Source organism: Rhincodon typus, chromosome 4 (assembly GCF_021869965.1).
Source record: "Rhincodon typus isolate 14 chromosome 4, sRhiTyp1.1, whole genome shotgun sequence".
Taxonomy (NCBI): Eukaryota; Metazoa; Chordata; class Chondrichthyes; order Orectolobiformes; family Rhincodontidae; genus Rhincodon; species Rhincodon typus.
Window position 1 is genome coordinate 102,408,999 of NC_063335.1, and position 22,957 is coordinate 102,431,955.

Consider the following 22,957-nt stretch of genomic DNA (forward strand, 5'->3'; position numbering starts at 1 on the left):
CACCTTGTTGTCTCGGATTCTCCAGCATCTGCAGTTCCTACTATCTCAGGTCCCATGAAATGTTGAGTTTTAATCAATTTTGCAAGTTATGTGGGTGCAAAGACAGAGGCTGTGTACTGGAGCAATGGCTAATGCAGCTTCAAAGGTCCATGCAAACAGACCACATGCAAGGATTACCTTCAAGCAACCTCTGGTATCCCATCCAGAGATGTATGTAAGTGGTGAATAAACCAATATTTGATGATGTACACCTCAAGACAAAAAGTGATGAACACATGTTTCACACTGTCAGTCTAATGGAAAACATTAATGTTTTGACACCATGCAAAGTGTTGGCAAAAATTCAAATTATCTGTCCTCAGAAAACTGGGGGACAAAGTGGACTATATCTTCAATTTTCTTTTTTTTTTAAACTTTCTGTTTTTCTTGTTATATTATGATGGAAGCACTGTTATTCCAAATTTTGTTTCTTTATTTTTCTAATTTATTACTATGATTTTGTCCTTTTGAATTTTTGTAATGCTGGACATCTGAGTTTTTCTTATTTTTCCAATTTCTTTTTTAAGATTTTATACTCTAGAATCAATAATTAGCTAAGATTGTGCTGTAAGTGGTGACTTGCAAACTTTTCACTGTACTTGTATGAGTATATGCAACAATAAAGCTAATTCATTCAATTCCGTTCAGTTATTGACTAAGATTGCCAAAGGAGCTATTGCCATTGTACTACCTCATAAATCATAAAACAGTTTGCAAGTCTTGACAAAACTCTCAAATGTAAAGTGATCACACAACTGTATGTGCAGGTTAAATAGTGCTGCAGTGCAAGTACCATTTGTCTGACTGATTTTGGCACACATCATAAGATGGATGGATATATGCAGGTACACTGACATGCTATGACCTTCACTAATCCTGATCCATAAGATCAGTCAGACATCAGATAAACTGAAGCAGACATTAAGAAAATAGCAGTATTTAAGAAACATTTGCAGAACTGAATATTAAGGAAGAATGGAACATCATTTTGTTCTGAATTAGTGGAACTAAAGTTTCAGCTTTCTGATGTGAAGGAAAGCTCAAGAGGAAATTGGTGAACAAGTAGCTCAGGATTCATCCAAACTTGAAAGTACTACCTCTGAGATGATGCAGTCTTTAGGGAATACCTATGATTAACTCATAAAGGTGAATGAAGTGCTAAAGGGGGTCAAGAGAAAATGGAAGCAGAATAAGCTATAAACTGAATACCATTAGCCCAATTAAAAATGTTGCCCATTTACAGGACATCTCAGAGTAACTCTCACATAAAACAGATCAGGCTCAACAGGATCAGCTACTGAAATATTGGCTTGATCTCAAAGCAATGCTGGAGAAAAGGACAGGCCTGACAAAACAGGTGATGTACAGCATACACAGTAATGAGCTGCAAATCACTCATAAGACAATCTTTTAAGAAATCAACCCAGCAATAATGTTTTAATGAAAGAATTCCAGCAAGCCATAGACAAAAACATGATTCAAAGAAAATACACCACCAAGAGAAGGCTAAAACTATGCTATAATTAAACAAATCCATGATGTAAAATGAGAAGTTTCAAAATCAGCTGGAAAATCTTAAGCAACAAACCAATGATTATCTAGAAGATTTTAAGCACCTGAAACAGCTTGAGGGATGAATACAGTCATTGCCTAATCTGGAACAAAACTTGGATGTAGTGTGTCAAGATAAACAAATTCTGGAACAGGAAATATACCCATGAAAGTGAAATTTGACAACATAAACAGGAATTACAGGTAATATCTCTGAGGATTATAGAAATCATTGACATCTCCAGAGCAAATCAGCATTGTGTGATCAGGAACATACCAATAAATTGTCCAGACGAATCAGCTCACTTGTTATTGTAAAGGTTACAAAGCTCTATTTTGAAAAGGTGAGAATTTTATGTGTACCTTACCGTTAAGAGCATTCACCTTTAAGAACTCCATGGGCTGTGTGCATACAATGTTGCAACTTTGCTTCCATTAAGTTTGCTATGATTTGCAAACTGCCCAGCTAGAAATCAGTTTGTTGCTGTAATGTCTGCTTCATGACTTATATAATGCTTTACTGTTTTAAATTAACAAACTGATGGAGTTAATTAATCTATGATGAGCTATTATTACAACATTGTCATTAATGTGATAGCCTCTTTTAAAAATTGCTGATGGCACTGCTCAATGCCTGGTACAACTAAGTGGAGATTGCATTGCAAAATGTGATTAAAAATCATCGCTGCATTGTGAGTTATTGCAGCTTGAATCACTTGATGTAGTCAGGGAACATGGTTCTAAAGTTTACAACCATGAAATATTAAGTACCTCTGTGCAAACTATTACAATGGGTTTAAAAATTAACCTTATGGGAAATGGTCTGCAAATATTGACATGTAGCTTGTGACTGTCCATAGCTTGCTTCTAATTTTCAAAAGATGGTTGCAGTAACATAAATAAAGAACTGTTAGTTCAGGATGTTCCTATTATTTGTAAGTATAAGGATATTGGATAGTTATTAAATACAGAAAAAAATGTATAAGGCCACAATCCTGAAGCATTGATATTCTGGTATTGACCCAGTTGTGACAAGCTTCGTAATTTCATGAAATTGTTGACCTCAGAAATTCCTTGGAGTCTTTCTGGAGTCCCTAGACCCAACTGTGAAAACTCATGTTTGTCGAGAATATGGCTAGAATTTCCTGCCAGTAGTGCACTTTGAGAGATAAAGGCTGAAAGGAGCATATAACATCCATGCAACACAAGTGACAAACAGCAAACATCTCTCAAAATTTTGAACCTAATCTAGTCTCCTTCACATTTATTGGTGCTACTATCGTTGAATCCTCAACAATCAACACCCTGAGGGTTACCATTGACCACAAATTGAACTGGACCAGACATATGCCCATGTTGGCTCTTAGGAAGATGAGAGGCTGGGAATTCCTTGATGAGTAAGTCACCTCCCAAGTCTCCAAAGGCTTCTCTACTTTCTACAAAACACAAGTACTGCACCAGACCCCTGACTCCTCAATTGCTTGAATGAGTGTAGCTCCATCAACACTCACGAAACTTGACAGCATCCAGGACAAAGTAGTCGCTTGCTTGGCGCATCATCCACCATTTGAAACATTCACTGCCTCCACTACCAGTGTAACATGGTTTATGTATGTATTATATGTACGTAAACTCACCAAAGCCCTGCCAACAAGACCTTACAAATGAATGACCTTTACCACCTAGAAGGACAAGCGACTAGCCCTAAATCCCCTCCAAGTCACCATCCTGATTTGCAACTGTATTGGTGCTTCACCACTGTCACTGGATCAAATTAACAACACAGTTAGACATGGACTACAGCACTTCAAGAAATTTGCCAGTCCTCGTTTCTCAAAGTCATTTAAGGAGGGGAATATGCGCTGGCTTGCCAGTAATGCTCTGATCACTGATTAATGATTAAAAGAAATACAGAATGCAAAGTTTTGTCTCAGTTTCAGATATTATAGAAATCATTTGATGTATGAATATCAAGCATTCTTGTCCAATTATATGGCGGGATGGGAGGATTCACAATACAAACACAGTACAGTAGAATTTGTACCTGCAGGAATGGAGGATACTCGATCTTGTCAGATTGTATGGGGTCAGACCTATTTAACCATTTGTGGCAAAGCTGGCAATGGGAAAACAAAAGTATGTCAGAGCTCTAGTCACAGAGTCATAGACACAACTGGAATACTGTGTGTAGTTCTAGTCACCACACTATAAGAAAAATGTGATTGCACTGGAGGGGACAAAGGGAAGATTCACCAGGATGTTCCGTCAGATGGAGTATTTTAACCGTGAACAAAGACTTAATGAACTTGGTTTGTTTTCTTGAGAGCAGGCTGAGAAGCAGTTCCCCTTAGTTAAAACGGGATAATTTAAAGGTGAAGGTTTAAAGAGGATTTGAGTAAAAGATAACCGTCACCCAAAGGATGGTGAGAATCTGGAATGCATTGTCTGGCAGATGAAGTGGGAAACCACACAAACTTTAAAAAAGTACTTGATTAATAAATGCTTGAAATGTCATAACATTCAAGCTATGGTCAAGTGCTGGCAAGTAGGGTTAGTGTAGATGGGTTGGCACAGACTCAATGGGCTGATGGACCTGTTTTGACTCTCCAACTCTATGATGCTAAGTGTGACTTGAACAGAAAAATTGCATGTTGTAGGCTTTTAAAAAAGTAACTTATTTTATTTGAAGACAAGTTAGAATCCAAGAATAGTATAGTGCAGAAGTTAGTAATTTGGTCCTTGTAACTATGCTAGACCTTTGAAAAGGATATCCGAGTAGTCCCACTTCTCTGTTCTGCATTTGTAGCTCACAAGTGTTATTCCCAAGTACGAATCCAATGTCCTTTGGAAAATTACTAAAGGCTGTGGTTCTGGGTCTCTTTCAGGCAGCACACTCTGGATCACAACAACTTGCTGTATAAAATGAATTGAACCAATTTACCTTCAACTTGATGAACCTTCTGCCAGTGGAGTAAGGGTTACCAGACCCAAAACGTTAACTCTGATATTTTTCTTCACAGACGCTGCCAGACCTGCTGAGCTTTTCCAGCAACTCCTTTTTTGTTCCTGATTTACAGCATCCGCAGTTCTTTCAGTTTTTACAAAATATTGTTCTTATTTACTCCACGAAAACTCATCACGTTGCTTAATCTCCCATCGTTCCTTAATCTTCTGTATTCTAGACAACACTACTGTCCCTCAACATCATTGGAGTCTTTTATCCTGAACCTGTCTAGTAAATCTTCACTGTGCCATCAGCCAGGACTTCATACACTTCCTAAAGTGCGGAGTACATTTGTACTTAATGCCTATTTATAAAGCTAAACATTACATTTGCTTTTTTATCAGCTTTCTCCCACCTTAGAGATGCGTGTAGGTACATTGTCATGTTTTTCTCTTTTCGTGCTCCCTCTGAAAATTGCAACATTTGGTTTGTACTGGTTCTTCTCATGCTTTCAACCAAAGTCTGTCATCGCACACTTCTCTGAATCCTATGTAATGTATGTCTGTCCAATTCTTCAGTCTGCCAAGGCCTGCCGGGGATGTCTGACTCTCCTCCTCACTTTTACTACACTTCAGAATTTCGTGTCTTCTGGAAACTTTCAAATGATACCCACTCCACCAGAGACCAAGTCATTACCATCGAACATAAAATCAAATGTCCCACTGAAAGACAGATAGGGGCAAGCATGGCAACAATAATAATTTAACTTTGAAAAATAAGTTATTTTACTTGCTGTGTAAAGGCTGGAATCGTGTTAAGTTTTGAAGGCTTCACAAAGATAAATCAGACAAAAACCAGTGATGACCAAATAGATGTCAATGTAGAGAATGTTATCTGTTTGTCTAATCTAATGGGTTACCACTGCAATAAATGGTGTAATGGATACAGAAATGGCAGCAGTAGCTGAAGCATGAGATGGCTTGTAATGCCCACCAGTTCAGGCAGCCTGTAAGGGAACCAGTCATGTATCCTGCCTATTAAGGGGGGAGGGTGTTGGTGGTCATGTTTACTATTACATTTCTTCAAGATCTTCTTACTGTGTGTCTGGGCCTACAGCCCAGAAGACAATATCTTCCACCTGTGCAGCAGTCCACTGTATTTTGATGAATCAAAGTGGTAATGCCTAGTGAATCGCAATGCGTAGATGACACTGAGCGATCAAAGATAGCACAGAGGCTGCTCAGATAACCACATGCCAGCCATCAAACCACCGTTCCTTCGGGAAATCCTACTGTGTTGTTCTCCTGCTGCTAATTCAGTTGAAAAGGAGATGAATACACTTCCCCTGTTCGAAAAATGCGTAGCCAGCATATTCAATGTTGCTTCAGACACCAATCTGTGAACTGACAAAGAAATGGAGGCAGAGAGTTTGTACTCTTAGTTTGGAATGTATATGATTATGGATGATAGCACCAAGCTTTGTTTTGGCCCAGAGCCCAGAAATGAAATTCTTATCAATAGGCAGCTAAAGCTATAAAGATACAATTGGTAGCACAAGGATGAAGTCAGAGGTTCAGCCTGGTGCCTGGAGATAGCTCTCATTTTGTACCATTTCAAACATAATTTAATGCATTTGGGACACTTACAAAGTCACCCCATTATTACTTTTAAATTTCCACATGGCGAATGATTCTGTAGCATACTTTAGATCAGTGACAGTCCCAGAATTGGGGAGAGTCCCTTATTATTGCCTGTTCCTTTTTACTGCAGAAACTCCTAACATTGCTTCAGTTATGGTGATTCAATTATCTGATGATTTCTCCAGATAATATCCGGATGTTGTTGTTTGCACTGAAACATTGCACTCACATTCTGGTACCAAAATAAAATCTTACGGAAGAATCTCAACGCCCACTGCAATTGAGCAGGTGCAGCCCATAGTGGGGTGCCATTACGAATGAAGAGAAATTGCACATTGCAGCATTCTAACATGTCTGTTAAAGACTGGTTTAAATATCAAAATTAAAACGTCACATTAACCACCAAAAATTATCCTGACTGCTGGAAAACCAGGAGTGAAATAATATGCAATTTCACCCCGGTCCAGACCATAAGATGACAAAAAGGCCCAGTGTAATCCAAGCTTCCTTAAGTTCTGTCCCTTGACAACAAGCAACTCTACTCATTTAACATTACTTTAAGCTAGGCAGGACATCAACCTAGGTCTGATCTACTCTGGATAAAGGTGCTACTGGTTGTTTGCTGCTGCATTTGACTTTGAAGGGTGGTTTTGAAATGTCAAGTGCCCATCATTGAAATGAATAGTTGCCCTCAGGTCTCCTACTCTCAGCAGTGCCAACAACACATGTTCAATGAAAGAGACCTAAGCAGCAGGCTGTTATTGAAAGAGGATAATTGATGTATTCTCTTGTGAGTGTTAGAGGGTGTGTATGTTTGTAAATCTATGTACATATGTGTATAATTGCATTAAATTTTCTCCAATTTAATGAGATGATTTTGCTTATGTGGGCTCCAATATTGTTGAAAATTCTTCTGAACACCCACAGTTGCCATGAGGTTCTGAAATGGGTGAGGTGAAGGCTTAGTGGTTTTCATAGATCATAGAATCCCTACTGTGTGGAAACAGGCCATTCAGCCCAACAAGCCCACACCTCCCCTCCGAAGAGCATCCCACCCAGACCCGCTCTCCTATCCCTGCATTTCCCACATCTAACCCAAACATCCCTGGGAACTATGGGCAATTTAGCATAGCCCATCTACCTAACCTGCACGTCTTTGGACAGTGGGAGGAAACCGGAGCACCCGGAGGAAACGAACGCAGACATGGGGAGAATGTGCAAACTCCATACAGACAGTTGCCCGAGGGTGGAATTGAACCCGGGTCCCTGGTGCTGTGAGGCAGCAGTGCTAACCACTCAGCCACCGTGCCACCGTTTTATCGCCGGACTATTAATCCAGAGACCCAGGTTGTGTTTTAATGCCCTGGGTTCAATTCCTGCCATGGCAGATAGTGGAATTTGATTCAATAAAAATCTGGAATTAAGAGTCTGAATCCATTGCCAGTTGTCAGAAAAATGCACTAATGTCCTTTAGGGAAGGAAACTGCCATCCTCATCTGGACTTCAGCAAATTACTGTGCATATCTAAGAAAGATAGATAAAGGTATCAATGTGCATGGAGAAAAAGCTGAATATGGCATGAATTGATCATTACCGGTAAACATAATGGACTGCTTTTATGTGTGCACGAAAAGGCAAGGGAAGAGAGAGGTAGTGTGACCTTTCAAGTTTTGAATGAGGTGCCAATGTGCAAAAAGGTATTGCAAAACAGAGATGCAGTGAACGTCTAAGCAGTTGTAAAATGAATGAGCACTAAGAAAGCAAGGTAAGACACCTGAGATGTCTGTTGCTGCAATGCATGAAATGGGTCTTTGACCTGACACTACCTGTCCATTTTCTTTCTCACCTATTCACCCCACCCTTCCCACTGACCAATCTCCACTAGCCCCTATCTGCATCCACCTATCACCATCCCACCTGCTGTCTCCCAGCCCCAACCATCCTCCCTCAATATATTTCGCAGTTTCCTACCCCCTCCCAAGTCCTGATGAAGGGTCCTGACCTGAAATGTCGACTCTCCTGCTCCTCTGATGCTGCCTGGCCTGCTGTGTTCCTCCAGCTCCACACTGTGTTGACTCTGACTCCAGCATCTGCAGTTCTTGCTATCTTTGAGATGAAGGAAAATTTATTTACCCATGGAGTGGTGATCCTGTGCAATTTGCTGCAACAGAAAGTAGTTGAGGACAAATCATTGAAAGTTTTTAAGAAGGAGTTCGATATATATTGGTGGGCTAGAGGGATCACAGGACATAGAGAGAAAACCGTAACAGGGTTCTGAATTAGATGATCAACGATGATCATGATTGAATGGCAGTGCAGCCTCAAAAGGCTGAATGACCTCCTCCTGCTTCTATTTTCTACGTTTCTATGTAATAATGAGATGTTAGTGCATGCTGTCATCCCATTAATTATGCACCAGTAAGATTTACATCTGACTGTTCAAACTTCAGGTGCAAAATCAGACTTTTTATTCTTAATATTGAAATGCTATTTTTTTTTTCATTCCAGCTGCCTTTCCCCCTCAACCTTGCCATTACTCACACCATTCAGGCTCTGGGAAAATTCAGCTCATTGAATCCAATTGTTACAGTGGGATTTCAACTCGTAGATGGCTCACTTCATCTGTGGTCACGTTTCATCAAATCCACTGTGAAGAGTTGCAACAGGGACTGGAATATACACACAAGCATCCAATGGCTAGACCCAACCACGTAAAAAGACAAATAATCCTTTGGATTATTCCACACAATGTTGGGAATCTGGCATGTTAGCTGTGTTCAATGCTTCTTGAAAACTGCTCGTGAATTCCAGGCTGAATTAAGCTATTTTGCTCTCATGGAAACGCTTTTAAAACAACATTTCAAACACAAAATGCGATTGAATCTGCAATTTTAATGATTTACTTGTGAAGGCTGTGCTATTGAAGTCTTTATCATATTAGTAACCTTCTTTGCAATCAAAAATCCTTGGTTTAACTGAGAACTCAAGATAGTAAGGTGAAAGTAATTTTTAAAGATATTTGCAGCCCTGATTAACTATTTATATTTTTAACAAAGTTGATCTTTCGTCTCTGCTTATTGCTTATTGATGTTTCCTGCTGACTGTCTCCTAATTTGTTTGTATTTATTTTGAGCCAACGAGGTACGGATGTTATGTATACTTTGCATCATAAACATAATGCCTGCAATGTGGCAAGGGATGTAATCTTCGCAGCTCAAATGCACGTTTTGTAATTGTCTTTATGTGTTAAGAGAGAAGTAGGTTCGGTCTGTATTCCAGTCTAAGAATTTGCCAGATGTTTCAAAAAGCTGTCTCCACAGTCAAAAATACGAGCTTTTAGTTGGTTTGTTGAAAATGAATAGTTTTTTTCTTAACCACTGTCAATAGTTAAATCCATATTGCAGTTATCAATGTTAGCTATATGAACATAATTACACACATCAGCATAAGAGAGCTTATTTTTACAGAGCATAAAGCAACTCATGCTGGCTGTGCTTCCACAGGCAACTCACTTGAGGGAAGACTTTAGTTTCAGAGTCCTGGCATTAATGCCAGCAAAATTACCTCAGTGGTCTGTAAGGGAGGGAAACGGAGGGAAGCCTATCTTCATTCCTGTGAATTGAGAGGAGACCTCCTGCACTTCAGCCTCCGTGGCAGCATTAGTTTAATTTCGTCTTTTTTTTCCAAAAAAATATATCTGGTTTGGCAGCCACTGGGGTTTTCACACCTTTCCTGCTCACAGATTTCAAAAAGGATCTTCACTCTTAATCTCTGTTTAGAAGCAGATTTGTTTTGCGAATGGATCTGTGCAGTTTGGGGACACAAGTTGGCTCATTGCTAAACTAGTACATTGTGTACCTGTTTAATTCCCAAAGCATATATGTACCCCTTTAAAGTTTGTTTTTGGATTGTTTGAACAGCTAAGTTGATTCAATCTCACACTACATTGTAATTGATGTATTCTTTATTTTTTATTGTGAATAGTTATATCATTGCTGCATTAAACTCTTAGTCCTTACCCTAGAACAAAAGATGAAGATATGCAGATTTGTTTGAGGAGCTTGATTGTATCAGTGCTATTGGACCTTTCGCAGTTGTCCAGACCAGAAGTGATTAAATTATGTTAGTTGACATGGTTGTGACATTTGTCATCCCAGTATGCTGGCGTTGAAAATTGAGATCCGAGACATTTTCCTTGTTTGATGAAAGATGCAGCAATCACTGTCTGACAAAGCTAGATATTCTTCAGTGAAAACAATAGATCAGAATAGTGGCTGAAATTCACCTGGTTTTATAGTTATGTGACAAATTTTACAGCTGCTGAATTGCAACAATAGATCATTTCCTGTTCTTCTGAGGAATACTTGATTCTCTATACAGCATGACAAAGTTGGGTGTAATAACTTTTTCAAATCATTGATTTTGTGCTTTAAAATGCTAACTGTTATCTCACATGCTCTTGGGAGCTGCCAGATTTCAATTTTCTGGCAACTTTTTCAATCTCTTCAGCTGTCATATTCTCCAGATTTATATCAGAAGATTCTGCATTGGTTAAACCTTTCTCTGCAGCGTAATTTGGGCCTACTGTATTTAATAGCTCACAAAGCATTGTGGTTCATCATTTCAGCTGGCCTCATCCATTGCAACATTTCTATTTGCTTCCGCCGTTCTTAAATGCTGGGTAACCTTCATGTATAATATCATTAGCTGAATTCATCCAGTTTTCTAAATATTGTTAATTTAAGAACCATTTCAATTTACAAAAGATTTACCACCATTCGAAATTACAGGTTAGCTTTGTCTAATCATTGTACAAAGCCTCAAAACTTGTCAACTGTATTCAAGGTTTTTGCACATATGTTCTCTACTGGAATTGTGTGTACCTCACATTCACAAGCAAACCAAAGAGGTTGTGAAGGAGCCCCCTGTGTACGTTGTGTTTCTGAGTCGGTATTCCATTTTGGAAACTGGTGAGTGCAATGGTTCCTTTGGTGGGGAGGGGGTGCACCCAGAGCCAAGCTCATTGTGCCATGAGGCACTGAACTTTATAAGAAGAATGAAAGACCAATGGTTTTAGAGGGGATTCCATAGTCAGGGGATCAGACAGGGAAATTATCAGGAAGAAAATAAACTTCATTGAAAATATCCTCCAATCACTTCATATTAATCCACATTTTTTTCTTTGTGACAGCAAAATTGAGTTTGACCAACAATATTGAATATGTTGATGATGTAACATAAAAAGTTGATCAAGGTAAAACAGTAATTGGGCTTTCAGAAAACATTTGACCAAGTTCCACATGCATAGACTGTTAAGAAGATGGAAGCCCAAGGAATGAAGAGGAAAATGGTGGTCTGCATATGGGATTGGCCATAGTTATGGGATACAGAGGGTGGTGGTGGATGGATGTTTCTTGCAGTGATATTCTCCAGAAGGACATTTTTAGTCCCTTACTCTTTTTAAGTTTTATGTGTGATGTAGTCCCAGCTGTAGGGCATAACAACATCTTGAGATGATATCAGATTGACTCCTTCCTATATAGCTGATGACTTTAGGAAGATATTGTCCAGATGATCAAATAGACAGAGGCGTGGTAGACTGTGTCCAGTGTATAGCAGTGTGTAGTGATGCACTTTGGCAGGACTAATAATGAACAACATACGATAACTTTGTTAAATGCAGTTGAGCAGAGGTGCTTAATTGTGCATATACACTAATCCTTGAGCTTGGCAGGACAAAACTTATAAATGGTACATACAGGTTAGTTGAGGTGATATATAAAATCTTTGAATGTTAAAACAAACAAGTATTGCTGAATTACAGGTCCAGTTTCAGATTGAACATGGACAGTTCTGAACACCATGCTTCATGTAAGATGTAAAGACCTTAAGAAGACTACAGAAGTAGTTAACAAGGAATTTTATAGGTTTGAAGGTTTTTGGTTAAGAAGAGAAGTTGTGAAAATGAAGACTGTTATCCTTGAAGCAGAAAGGTGAAGCGATGCCCCAATAAACACTTTCGAGGAGATAAGGGGCTTAATCAGAGAAGATAAGGGTTATTCCATCTGGCAAGTGGGTCTAAAATCAAATGTCATAGACTTAAAACAATTTGCGAAAGATTCAGGGAGATGAGGGAAAAGCTGCTTTCTCAGAGCAGTGTCAGATTAGGGAATATCTGTTGTTTCAAAGATCCAGCACTGGGTTTGAAGTCTTCAGAGGTAAGTCTGTAAGGTTCTGTGATTCTACAATTCTTTGCCAGTTATGGGCATGAAGTCTGATGAATGCAATACCATCTAATTACCATTAATTATGTGAGAATGTCAATTAGATCTCAGGATCGTCAGCAATTTTTTTTATTGGAGTATGACACTCTTCTCACTGTTTACAGACATGACAATTTCAAAGTATTGAAACTTGACAATGAAAGAAGAAATTCACTGATCAACATACCTACAATTTTATCAACCATTTCCGACAGGGATACTCAAGCAGTAAATTCACATATGACATGTAACCATAATTAAGATGGGTTTTACATGCTGCTCAGTGGCAAACTACTATTATTTTCCTATTGCACTGACTCATCTAAAAGCCCTTAAATGGACGCACTGTTCAATTGAACATACTCTGAAAGACATATAATATAAGAAAACTTGTGTCAATTCTAATCAGAAGCATTCCTAGATTTCTTTTCAATTCAGTTTCTGGGTGCCAGATCTCCCTGCATCAAAAAGGCAATGGTTTAATTTGAATTAATTCAGGAAATTTCTACCCAGTGTGAAAACTAAACTATACAGATCAGAGAAAGACAGATTTCTACTGGGATGCCAATGGGGTACAATAATTTTCCACAGCATGTCTGGGTTACAGAGAGAAAAGCCATTCAGAGCATCTGGTCATGATCATTATCCAATGGCTTATGCTCAATTATCATACTGGATATTTTGTTGGGATAGAATTAGGTTTGAGGTTTTTTTAAAAAATCTGTTTATAGGCTACGAGCATTTCTGCCAGGCATTTATTCACCATCCAAAATGATCCTTGTGAAGGTGGTGGTGAGTTACCACCTTCAACCAGTAGAATCCACATGGATTAGGTACATGGCTGGAAATGAGGGAATTCCAGATTTTTGATCCATCAACAATGAAGGATCAGCAATATAATTCCGAATCAGAATAGTATGTGATTTGGATGGAAAATTGCAGATGGTGGTGTGCCCAAGTATCTGCCACCCTCGTTCAACTAGGCGGTAGAGATCTAGTGGGCTTTGAAGGTACTGTCGAAAAAGCTGAGGAGATTTGCTGTACTGGAACTTATGGATGGTACACACTACAGCCATAATATATTGGTGCGGATAGAAGAAATTTTAAAGTGGTAAAGGGGTGTTGAGTTAGTTAGAGGTACAGTCGATTCCAGACCACAAATCTTCTGTACTGCAGCCAAAAGGTTGCCACACCCCAGGGCTTTTATTGCATCTAATATCTTGAATGATCCCCTGTCAACATCTTGAATGTATCAAATTGGCTGAAGACAGACATCTTTGATTCTGAGGAAGTGTTTGAGGCAGTTAAGTCCTTTTCATCTTGAATGGTTTGAACAGCAGTGCTACTACCCAGCTACTATTTTTTATATAGAATCCCTATTGTGTGGAAACAGGCCCTTCGGCTCAATAAGTCCACACCGACCCTCGGCGCATCCCACCCAGACCCATGCCCTGATAATCCACCTAATCTACACATCCTTGGGCACTATGGGCAATTTAGCATAGGCAATCCACCTAGCCTGCACATCTTTGGACTGTAGGAGGAAACCAGAGCACCCGGAGGAAACCCACGCAGACATGGGTAGAATATGCAAACTCCACGCAGACAGTCGCCTGAGGGTGGAATCGAACCCGGGTCCCTGGTGCTGAGAGGCAGCAGTGCTAATCACTGAGCCTGATGAAATTCAAGTCTCTCCCCATCCCAAATTATATTCTTTGTCCTTGCTGCCCTCAGCACTTCCTACAAATAGTGCTCAATATAAAAGAGTGATTCCGCAGATTAGATTAAGGCAGTGCAAATTATGAAGGACTGCTTATGGCTGAATGGCATAGAGCTTCAAAATCAAAGAAAAAATACAATTGGCATTGCCTGAGCTGTCAAAATAGTGAAGGGATGGAAGGATGAATGGGGTAATCCTGTGTTGCAGTCAATCTGACAGTCGTACTGTCATACAGTATGAAAACAGACCCTTCTGTCCAACTTGTCCATGGTGACCAAGTTTCCCAAACTAAACTAGTCCCATTTGACTGCATTTGGCCATATCCTTCTAAACCTATCCGATTCACATACCTGTCCAAATGTCTTTTAAATGTAGTAACTCTACCTACATTTACCACTTCCCTTGGCAGTTCATTCCACATACAAACCACCCTCTGTGTGAAAAAGTTGCCTTTTAAATTTTTCTCCTCACAATTTAAAATTATGTCATGTAGTTTTGAACTAGCCAACCCTAGGGAAATGACCTTTGTTATTCACCTTATCTATGACCCTCATGATTTTATAAACCACTTGGCTACAGCCATCTTTCATACTGTCAGAAAAATCAATGAATCTTATTGATTGAAGCCAATTTGAGAATATTTCAACTCACAGATACTTTGGAAATCTTGGTGCCATCTTTGAAAAGGAATGTGTCTCTATGAATGTGCCATGTCAGTAAAGAAAGACTGAACTTTGTAATGAAAACACCATTTAGAACAGTAGGAGCATTAACAGTTTTCATTTTTTGTTCTACAAAAACAATCGACAGCAACAAAATTCAACAACAATTTAATCAACAAATCCAGCAAGTCAGCAAAATGATTGTCATGCTAGAAGATCAAATTAACAATCATTATCCAAATCAATAAAATAATCAACGACTTAATGTGTCCAATAACAATCAGCCAATACAAACAAAATTCACTGGTACTGAACTTCAAGCTATCAGATTTATATGATAGATCTGCAAATTGGCAAATGTGGAAAGCACAATTATGAAAACTTTGAACAGCTTCAGGATTGGACACCAAATCAAATGCAGAAGAGGTCAATACTGCAATGGAACAAAGTAACAACAATCACTCCAACTCCAATCTTTTCACAGACAAGTAACAGCATTGCACGATTCAGGTACTATTGATAGAGAAGAAGAAACAACTTAATTTTCCCATACGTTCCAGCAGTTACATTAACACAGACCGTTCAGTAAGTTTATCCTATTCAGGGTGAGCTGTCAGGACACCAGATCAATTAAATCTCTGATCTAACAGAAGCCAGCAAAGAAAATTACCGCTACCAACTTAATCTTAAGTTCTAGTATTCCTTCTTACAGACATTTCTTACCCAGCTACTCACATGGAAGGATCAAGTCAAAGATTTGTGGAGGACTGGGAGAGATAAAGACATAATATATGTTAAATGTTGTCAAGGTAAGTAATCCAAGTAACTCACTTGAGAATGACTACCATTTATATATAATGATTATGACATGGGAGAAAAACTTATATTATAGGAAGGCTGTTAATAAACAGAAAAAGGTTATCAGGATGTTGGTGGGAATACAGGATTTAAGGTATAAAATAGACTAGAAAGACAGGGAGAGTGTGTGGGAGGTCCAGACCCGAAACGTCAGCTTTCTTGCTCCTCTGATGCTGCTTGGCCTGCTGTGTTCATCCAGCTCTACACCTTGTTATCTTAGAAAGACAGGGACTTATTTTCACAGGAACTTAAGAGGTTGAGGAGTGACCCTATTGAGGTTTATGAAGTCATGAGGGACATAGATAAGATGAATGATGAGGGTCCTTTCCTGTGGTGGGGGAGTTCAAAACTGGGAAGCATATTTTTAAGGCGAGGAAGTGATCGATGCGGGTACAGTTACAATATTTAAAAAATGTTTGGATAAGTACATGAATGGGAAAGGTTTGGAGGGATATGGGCCAAGCACAGGCATGTGGGACTAGTTTAGTTTGGGAACATGGTAGGCATGGATTGGTTGTCTGTTTCCATGCTGTATGATTCTATGACTCAGGGGTCATTTCAGTGAGCTTCAGGGGACTTCTATGGAATCTCACAGACACCTAATCCGAAAACAGCAAGAGAGAGGAGAATCTGGAACTTCTGAAACAGCGTGCAAAAGTATGGGGAAATCTGCTTCATAAAGACCACGCAAGAGAGTGGGGTCAGAAGCTTCTGATAAGCTCAAGAGTGAGTGGTGACCACAGCTTCATAAAGGGATGAACAAACCTGTATAAGGAAGTGAAAGATAAAAACCAGCAATAGAGAATCCTTTCAACATTGTTCTATCTGTCAAAAATAATGTGTTTTGTCACAAGAAAGCAGGTAGGCAGTGGGTGGGTATTTCTTCTGTGTTTCTTTTGATTGGTTTGTGGTTTAAATCAGGAGGCATTATTGCAGTTGAAAAGTACAGTAAAGAAATTCAGTTTCAAAATAGTTAACATGCAAATTAATTAAGTAGAGTAGAGACAGCTGGCAGGTGATGCAACAAAGGTTTTCCAGTCTGATTCCTGAGCTAGCAAGACTGGTATGGTTAGATCTCTATTCATTGGAATTTAGAAGAATGAGGGGGAATTTCGTACAAACCGAAATAATTCCAACAGGACTAGAGAGGGTAAATGCAGACAGGATGGTCCTCGTGACTGGAGAGTCCAGAACCAGGGGATACAGGGTAGGCCATTAAAGAGGAATTCCTTCACCCAGACAGTGGAGAGCCAATGGAATTCTCTGCTACAGAAAGCAATTTAAGTCAAAACATTAAATGCTTTCAAGCAGTTAGATATTGTTCTTAGACCTAAAGGTATCAAAGTTATAGGGAGAAAGCAGGAACAGGGTACTGTGTAGGATGATCAGCCATGATCATATTGAATGGTGGAGCAGGTTCGAAGAACTGAATGGCCTACTCCTGCTCCTATTATCTACCCTTCTACATTTCTATGTCCTAATGTGCCATTTTCCTGAAATAACTCCACAGAGGCCTGTATCCCATCACAAAATCACCCTTTATTTACTTGTGGAAAGTCCTTGACTCTCGCACAGCTTTGTCAGAGCGAGCTCCCAGAGTTCAGCATCTCTGATGCTCCTGTTTATATCTGTCAGCCAGGGCTCCCTGATTGGACCAGATTAACAGCCCCAATCTGGAAGTTCTATAAGGTCCCGCTGGCTGACCTTCTTACAATCAGTCCATTTCCAACCTTTGATCAGAAGAGACAAAGTGTATGTCCCCAAACTCGCCATCTTTAGCTTTGACTGTACGGCTGAAATGCTATGTTCATGGTTCTCTGGACTATGAGAGGGACTGCAAGCACACGCATTGCTGATGCAGTGAGACATTCAAAGGGAAGAGTGGCATCTCCTTGCAATGGGCAGGATTCTGCACTGCTTTCACTTCAGACAACCATGTCAGCACCCAGCAAGAAAATGAGATTGCAACAAATATTCGAACAGTGAAAGTGAAGATATATTACATATCATATTTCTATACATTTCTGAAATACCCATTTCATGGAGATATCCTAAAAAGGAATTACTCTTTCTGTGCCTACCAGTACTTCTACTTGCAGGCACCATGCCTGTAGCTGGAATGGAGAAGCCTGCTGACTGGTGTGCCCAGAGGACCCTGGATTGATCAGAGTCTCCAGCTCAATGCAGTTATGCACTCCTTCGCTTCATACGCTGTACAAAATAGAGTCTATCCAGAAAGCAGTTGGAGAGAAAGGACACTTCTGGAGCGTCCTGAGATGGAACTGTCTAATAGTTGCTGCTTCTCCCTGACTCCTTGAGAAGAAGAGATATCTGAAATAAGGTCGAGTTGCTTCATACCCCAATCTTGACATTAACGCTGAACATCCGTGGCTAAAGTGATTGAGTGCAGGTCCATGCAGCAATTGGGCACTCTGTTGGAGTTGGTCATCCAAGGCAGACACTATCCTTTGCATTGGAAGCAGATAAGTACTCGCATGGTGGACCTCCACAATAGACACTCTCCTGGTGAAGAAATTCCTCTTTAATGGCCTACCCCGTATCTTTCTTTCACTTCATTTAAGTGAAGATCTTTGCCATTACTTACTGATGGTCCCGATGTCTGTCTCTGTGGGTTTACTCTGTCACAGCACACAGGCATATTCTCTGACAGTATTCTAAGTGTCAGGCATTTCTTCCTCCACCAGTTGTAGACACGTGTTAGTATTGAGCAACAGTTTTGTCCCCAGTACTACATTAACTAAGTTGACTCAAGGGCACGTATCTGTGCAGGTGGATAATGAAGATGAATGTCTTGCTGGTGCATTCTTTGCATGAATTTATTGGTGATGAAGGGCATGTGTGAGATTGGCTTCATTTCTGAGAAGAGCAGACAACTATGCTCCTCACTGGCTTCGGTCATTCCAAGTTCACCAGCAGCATAGGACTACTCTTGGGTCTAATCCATCAACTGGATGGCATCCTGTTGAAAGTTGGTGAGGATGTGGAGCACTCCACCAGTCTGGGCCCTCTCCTTCATGCTGTGTTACAGCTTGTCCTGCAATGAGAGGAAGAGAAGGGTTGAGTGTCATGGAATTATGTGCATAACACTTGATACTCCTGCCAGATGAGAAGTGCAGATGCCCGGGAAGTATTGGAAGATTGTCAGCGCAAGGTGGGTGTGACCTTTTCAGTGAAAGGGAAGTGGGCCTGCATATGTGAAAAGGCTGTGTTGTGGCAGGGTTACACCGGGTGATGGGCATATGAGTGTGAAGTTGCAGGGAAATTTACCCCTTGCAGAGCGGAGGAGACCATTTCCTGCGTTGTGTTTCACTGCATTTATGTCTAGACGAAGCAGTGATTTTGTAGTAACCTGTGCCTAAGCTGCCCAGGTGTGGTGGGAGGGAATCATTTGTCCATCAGAGGGGAAGAGGACCTCCCCTCTGGCCCAGACAGCCTGGAGCAGAGTGCTCAGTGAGGCATCCATGAAGCCTTCTGGCGCTGGGCAGAATCTCTAGTACCTGGCGATGGCAGTGATGAACACTATCAGTTCTGGAGACCTTGGCTTGCAATGAGTTAAAAGGTGCCTAGGTAACCCTTAAACCTTCAAACCCAGGAGGTGTTAGAAGGGGCAAAACCTCCAGCTACCCTCTGCATATGATTCGCCATTTAAGTCCCTTGGTGTTCACTCGCACACAACACAAGCTGAAGAGGGGATTATTTATGAGAAAAGTCATCACATGTCATGCGTGGATGTGATGTCCTCTCAATTGCCCACAGCCATGCTTCAAATCCAAAATGGAAAAAAAAGTCTTTTTTATTCAGTCTTACTTACTTCAGGTATTCTCTGGAATTGGAAAATGTTAAGGCTTTCAGAGCAGTGACAGCCTGCATTATCTGTCACACCTCGTTGTACGGAGATTGCATTACACCCACACACTGAGGCATCTTTAGGTGTGAAACAGACTGCTAGACTGACTGGCTTGATCAGGGACTGCACATCTGAGGCTTCTACAAATGTGAGAATGTAGAACAGGCCATGGAATAGTTTGTGATCAGTTTTGAAGAAAATGCTTAAAGAAGCAGAATTCAGAAGATACCTGTAACTACAATCATTTCTTATCTTTTCCAAAGTTATGTGAAACCACACAGTAGAAAATTGCAATCCAGTTCATCAGGATATTTTGTGAACTGTTAATAAAATGCTGCATCTTCCAATCTAGGTTTAGCATAGCAATAAATGACTGCCAGCAACGAATAAGAAACTTCAGGTTCACAAGTAATCAAACATTATACCTAATTAATTTGATTAACTCAGCGTTTTAATGACTCTGAAACAGCTAAAGCAGTGGATTACAGTTGGACTAGGTTTTCTTGTTACCTGCTGACAATACAATTAATGTCATTTCTTATCCTTTGAACAGAATTTTCAATTAAAATAATGATTAAAATGTTGCTGATGTATTAGGATGCACCATGAAGCAACACTAATGGTTATTTTTATAACACTGCTGCTCTGCACAATGGACATCATGAATCTGTTATATAGATACAGAATTCTGAATGATCACTTAAGGAAAGGTTATATTTTCAACATTTTCTACACATAAAACATTTTGCTTCAATTGTCGTAAGAAATTAATGTGAAATTAATTTGTATATAGTTCTAGAATGCAAAACTCAGGATCATGTAAAGTGAACTGTGTGTTCAGATATTTTCTGATCATAGAGGTGATATAACACAGCTCTGGAGCAGGTGGGAACTTGTCCCACCGGCCTCCTGGCTCAGAGGGAGGGACACTACAACTGCACTACAAGAATCCTGGTCTGCATGTTTATACCTGCCCCACTGATTGGGAACAAGCGTGTAGACATTTCAGTCAGCGTGTTCAAACATGTTATGACACACCTGCAGAGCATGTGGGATTCTAGCCCAGAGTTAGGGACACTGCCACTGCACCATAAGACTCCTGGCAACAGAGAACAACATAATAAAAATGGCAACAAGGAATTTACTGCCATGTTCCTTCCAAGGTCAGGGTTATTGTCTGTTAGTGAGACAGTGGATGCACCCACTTTGTGCTCACTTGGACTTGCCATCTTCTGTCAGTTTCACATGCTTTCTCAGTGCACATTTGTCAGCCGTTGTGGGTCACAATACTTCCTAAGTGTACTGGGTCTTCATGGCTCAGTTACAGGCACTGTGGCTTACGTGGATGTTTGGAATAGAGGGAAAGGCAAGCAGGCTTGCATAGTGGGCAGCACTGAATTGCTGTGTGCACTGTGTTATGTCAACATCACACCTATAGTAGGTAACAACGGTTTACCAACATGCATATTGTATTCAAGCAAATGACCATGTGGGCATGTCCAAAGGGAACAGTCCTGAGTGAGGTGAAAGGGAACTACAGTCAGGCAATAAGTATTACCTCAGTCAGTCAAGGGAATCACCTGGTTCCAGTCCAGAAGGTCACCCATGCACAGTTGGCTGCTTTTTCTTTATTCATACAGAGATTGTGGGCCTTGCTGGCTGTTCCATTATTAATTCCATTTCCCTAATCACCCTGGAGACAATTGTGGTGAGTTCCCATGTATCAGCAGCTGTTGTCCTTTTAGATGAAAATGGTGTCGGGGTGTTAGTGATGGAAGGAACGAATGTTTATGGATGTGATGCCAATCAAGCAGTCTGTTTTGTCTTGGATGGAGTCAAGCTTCTTAAATGTTGTTGGCGCTGCACTCTTCTAGTAGGGAGTAACATTCCTGACTTTGGTTTTATAAATGCTGGATAGGCTTTAGGGAGTCAGGTGATGAGTTATTTGTTGCAGGATTCCTAGTCTCAGACCTGCTTTTGTAGTCACTGTATGTATGTATACAGTGAGTCCAGTTCAGTTTTTGGACAAGGTGACAGCCAGGACATTGATGGTGGGGAATTCAGTGATGGTATGCTAATGAATGTTAAGGGATTATGGTAGATTCTGCCCTTTTAGAGATGGTTATTATAAGGACCAAATGTATCTTGCCACTTTTCAGCTGAAATATGAATATTGTCCCACCTATCTCGCCACCGGCAGACATCTGGGTACACTAGCCACCTTACCGCAGACCACTGGATTTCCGCTCTGGTAGGTCCCCAGCCACTTCCACACTCCAGACCTCAAAGAAACATTGTACAGATGATGCCATTGTCATAACTACTACCTCGATGGACACCAGGTAACCAAGATGATTTCATCCCTTCAAGATTTTCCATCTGTTTGATCCAATAGTAGAGTTTGCTAGGCTATTTCGAAGAGCTATGAGCTTGGAGTCATGTGTAGGCAAGACCATGTAAGGATGGCAGATTTCCTTCCCTGAAGGGTTTTGGTGAATCAGAAGGGGTTTTATGGTCATGGCTTCATGGCCATCATTTGATGTTACCTGACGTGAAATTCCACCAACTGCTGTGGCTGAGTTCAAACATGGGTCCCAGATAACTACCTTGGGCTGTCCACGATAAGACCAGCCCCAGAACCATTACACCATCATCTCCCCACCAGAGGCTGGGGATCCATGCCCTTGCAGTTCGGAACTGGGCCTCCTGCAGGTTAAGTGCAATCAGTCCAGGGATGACAGATAGGTCAGTCACAGTGCTGTGGAGACATCAGTCTGGGATAAGGTGCAATTTTTCCTGCAACGAGGAAAATGGGAAGATTGAGTGTGATAGAAGTGAATTGTAGGATGATACGACCAAGAGCATAGAACTGTACAGCACAGGAACAGGCCCTTTGGCTCATGATGCTGTGCCGAACATGACGCCAAATTAAACTAATCCCGTCTGCCTGCCATTGGTCCATATCCCTCCAATCCTTACATATTCATGTGCTTATTTAAAAGTCCCTTAAATGCCCCGATTGTATCTGCCTTCACCACAATCTTTGGCAGTGCGTTCCAGACTCCTACCATTCTCTGTGTAAAAAAAAATGCCCCTCACATCTCCTTTGAACTTTTCCCCCTAACCTTAAATGCGTGCCCCCTAGTACTAGACATAATCAACTCTGGGAAAAAGATTCTGACCATCAACCTTATCTATGCATTTCGTAATTTTATAGACTCTCGGGTGCTGCTGAAGAGAAAACAACTCGAGTTTTTCAAGGATAAAAGGTGTAGAGCTGGATGAACACAGCAGGCCAAGTAGCATCAGAGGAGCAGGAAAGCTGACGTTTCGGGTCGAGACCCTTCTTCAGAAATGGGGGAGGGGAAGGGGGTTCTGAAATAAATAGGGAGAGAGGGGGAGGTGGATAGAA

At 40.5% G+C, this 22,957-nt stretch overlaps 1 protein-coding gene across 6 annotated transcripts in view; it reads left to right on the forward strand.

Moving 5' to 3' along the window:
- Positions 1–10,305, forward strand: part of tsnare1 (T-SNARE Domain Containing 1) — a 716,417-nt gene extending 706,112 nt beyond the window's left edge. For 5 of the 6 annotated variants that reach the window (XM_048595867.1, XM_048595869.1, XM_048595870.1 and 2 more), the window contains one exon: positions 8,683–10,305. In XM_048595867.1, the coding sequence (XP_048451824.1) occupies positions 8,683–8,749 (67 nt within the window). In that variant the 3' untranslated portion in view covers positions 8,750–10,305. The remainder of the gene's footprint in view (positions 1–8,682) is intronic. The other variant, XM_048595873.1, reaches the window with a different exon arrangement.
- Positions 10,306–22,957: the final 12,652 nt, after the last annotated feature.